At 40.6% G+C, this 3020-nt stretch overlaps 1 gene segment (V, D, J or C); it reads right to left on the bottom strand.

Annotated features, from left to right (window-relative positions):
- Positions 1–1944: 1944 nt before the first annotated feature.
- Positions 1945–3020, bottom strand: part of LOC107295547 — a 3993-nt gene continuing 2917 nt past the window's right edge. The window contains 2 exon segments of the V gene segment in view: positions 1945–2321; positions 2405–2486. Coding sequence covers positions 1945–2321; positions 2405–2486 — 459 coding nt within the window.

Genomic DNA, 3020 nt, shown 5'->3' with positions numbered 1-3020 from the left:
GATCCTTTGAGGAAATATATTTCCTGCCCTTTTAATATTTCCTTCTCTGGGGGCTGACTTCCCACAAAAGAAAGCTTCATCACTTTTTTTTCTACTTGCCTCTCTATTAGTCCCAAATGAAAACTTTCTGCTTTCAATTGTAATTTAACCTTCAAAATCTTCTGGATTATTGTACATATCTATATCCATTTTTTTTTTGCATGTCCACCAAACATCTATGGAGACTCTCAGTCATCCAGTTCAAGGTTGTCCCAAAGGTGCTTTTTCAAGAGGCAACTAGACTTTCTTTGTTTTTCTTTGAAGATGTTTTGCTTCTCATCCAAGAAGCTTCTTCAGCTCTGACTGGATGGTGGGGAATGTCTACCGGAACTGATCAAACGTCCCTCTATATTTTTTTCATTTCCATCAAAGATTTGAGCTACCTGGACAGTTTTTTCTGATGACAAAAATTAACGAGATACACCCTTTTATAAAAATTCTCTGCTTCACAGGGAGCATGGTTGCCTCCTGAAATGTGGATTTTTCCTCACAGATTTTCAAGGAACAATTACAGAAGTAACAACCAATTATCAGTCCTCCAAAATTAGACAATATCTATTTAGAACTGATTTATTCCCTACCCCTCCCTCACCCATAGACCATGGGATTTTGTGTGACAATACTGCCCTCCAGTGTCCAAAGGAGGAGAGGACATATCTTCCTATTTCTCTGAGGAGATTCTTTAGGTCCAGATTTTTCCTCATTATGTGAATGGCAGTTTGGATATTTAGAAAGATTATCCTGAAGTTTTATTTTCAGACTTCTGTATGGTACTAAAGGAGAATATAGATAGACCTTGATGTACAACAGTTCATTTAGTAACTGTTCAAAGTAACAACATCACTGAAAAAAGTGATTTATGACCATTTTTCACACTGACGACCATTGCAGCATCCCCATGGTCACATGATCAAAATTCAGACTCTTGGCAACTGACTCCTATTTATGACCTTTGCAGTGTCTTGGGATATTGTGATTAGTTTTTACGTCCTTGTGGCAAGCAAAGTCAACAGGGAACCCAGATTCACTTAAGAACCTGCAATAATTTACTTAATAATTGTGGCAAGAAAAGTTATAAAATGGGGCATAACTCACACAACAAATGTCTCACTTAACAACAGGAGTTTTGGGTTCAATTGTGGTCATAATTTAAGGACTACCAGTATTCCATTCCAGGTTTTTTTTCTCAACCACCTTGCAAACAGGGAAGGTAAAATTGCAATTTTGAAGCCATCTTCCACATTTTTCATTGTTGTCCAGCATGCTGTCTTACTGGATATCTAGAACAAAAGAATCCTAAAATTCTCACTACACAGGGATTAATCCTCACTGAGTAAGGGCTGACTCAAATTGCAGAGCTACTCTGAAGAAAAAAAAAGGTTTTTGTTATGCTTCAAATTCACTTCCTCTCAGTGTGTAGAGTTGTACAGTAATAACCTGCTGTGTCTTCAGCTTTAAGATTGTTCATTTGCAAGTACAGCTGGCTTTTGGCATCATCCCTCGAGGTGGTGAAACATCCTTTAACTTTGTCTGAGTAGTAAATGCTAGATGAACCTGGATATATCTGTGAAACCCATTCCAGTCCTTTCCCTACAGCCTGTCTCACCCAGTGCATGTAGGAGCTGCTGAAGGTGAATCCAGAGGCTTGGCAGGAGAGACGGAGGGACCCTCCAGGCCTTCCCATGTCCCCTCCACACTCCACCAAGTGGGCCTGTGACTGGACACCTAGAAAGAAATGGATTTCAGTGACATCTCCGTATATAAGAACATCAGATTAAAGGAAATTCTAGAGAGGGAAGCATTACCTTGAAGGACTGCTAGTAAGAAGACCAATTTTGGCCACAGAGTCATATTCTCAGTATATGGTGATGAATCCTCATTGGCTATTCCAGGATCTTGGATGAATCAAGTGGCTGAGCTGCTCTGAAGACAGGAAGGTTTTTGTTTAGCTTTAGATTCACTTCCTCTCACTGTGTCTCTTGCACAGTAATAGACAGCCGTGTCTTCAGCTTTGAGGCTGTTCATTTGCAGATACAGCTGGCTTTTGGCATCGTCCCTGGAGATGGTGAAGCACCCTTTTACTTTGTCTGAGTAGTAAATAGCAGATGAACTTGGATTTATATGGGAAACCCATTCCAGTCCTTTCCCTGGTGCCTGTCTCACCCAGCTCATCCAGGAACTGCTGAAGGTGAATCCAGAGGCTTGGCAGGAGAGACTGAGGGACTCTCCAGGTTTTCTCACATCCCCTCCAGACTCCACCAACTGGGCCTCTGACTGGACACCTAGAAAGAAATGGGTTTCAGTGAAATCTCATGTATAGGAAAACAGCAAATGAAGGGAAATGCTATAGAGACGGAAGCATTACCTCCAAGAAATGCCAGTAAGAAGACCAACTTTGGCCACAGAATCATTTTGGCTCCCAGTCTAATGAATGGAGTGGAATCAACCTGAAAGGATTCAGGGAAGTGCTCAAACTTTGTGATGCAGGAAACCACCTGGCTGCTTTAAAGGGGAAATTGTGCCCTGATTTACATACTTCTTCAGATAAAAGAGCCCTTCAGGGCATTCCCCTATAATTTTTTTTGCACATATGTTAAAAACAAGATTTTCACAGCTGATTAAAGAAATCACACACACACACACACACACACACACACACAGAGAGAGAGAGAGAGAGAGAGAGAGAGAGAGAGAGAGAGAGAGAGAGAGAGAGAGAGAGAGAGAGAGAGAGTGTTAAGACAGGAAAGTTTTATTATTATGGCTCATTATACAGTGAGCCAGACGTTTATGCTAGGGAAAAACAAAAACAAACAAACAAGGAAAATAAATGATAAGTCAAATCAAATCAAATCTTTATTGTCAAAGTACAACATATGTACAATGTGATTGGCTGAGCCTCCCTTTGTCCACTCCCCCATCACAACTCACAATGACAACAAACACACAATCTTATTACACCATGTGAACTTATAGCACAATGC

Source organism: Protobothrops mucrosquamatus, unplaced genomic scaffold (assembly GCF_001527695.2).
Source record: "Protobothrops mucrosquamatus isolate PMUCROS unplaced genomic scaffold, P.Mucros_1.0 scaffold2396, whole genome shotgun sequence".
NCBI lineage: Eukaryota > Metazoa > Chordata > Lepidosauria > Squamata > Viperidae > Protobothrops > Protobothrops mucrosquamatus.
The sequence above is the reverse complement of the archived record's forward strand: the minus strand, read 5'-3'. Positions and strand labels throughout refer to the sequence as shown.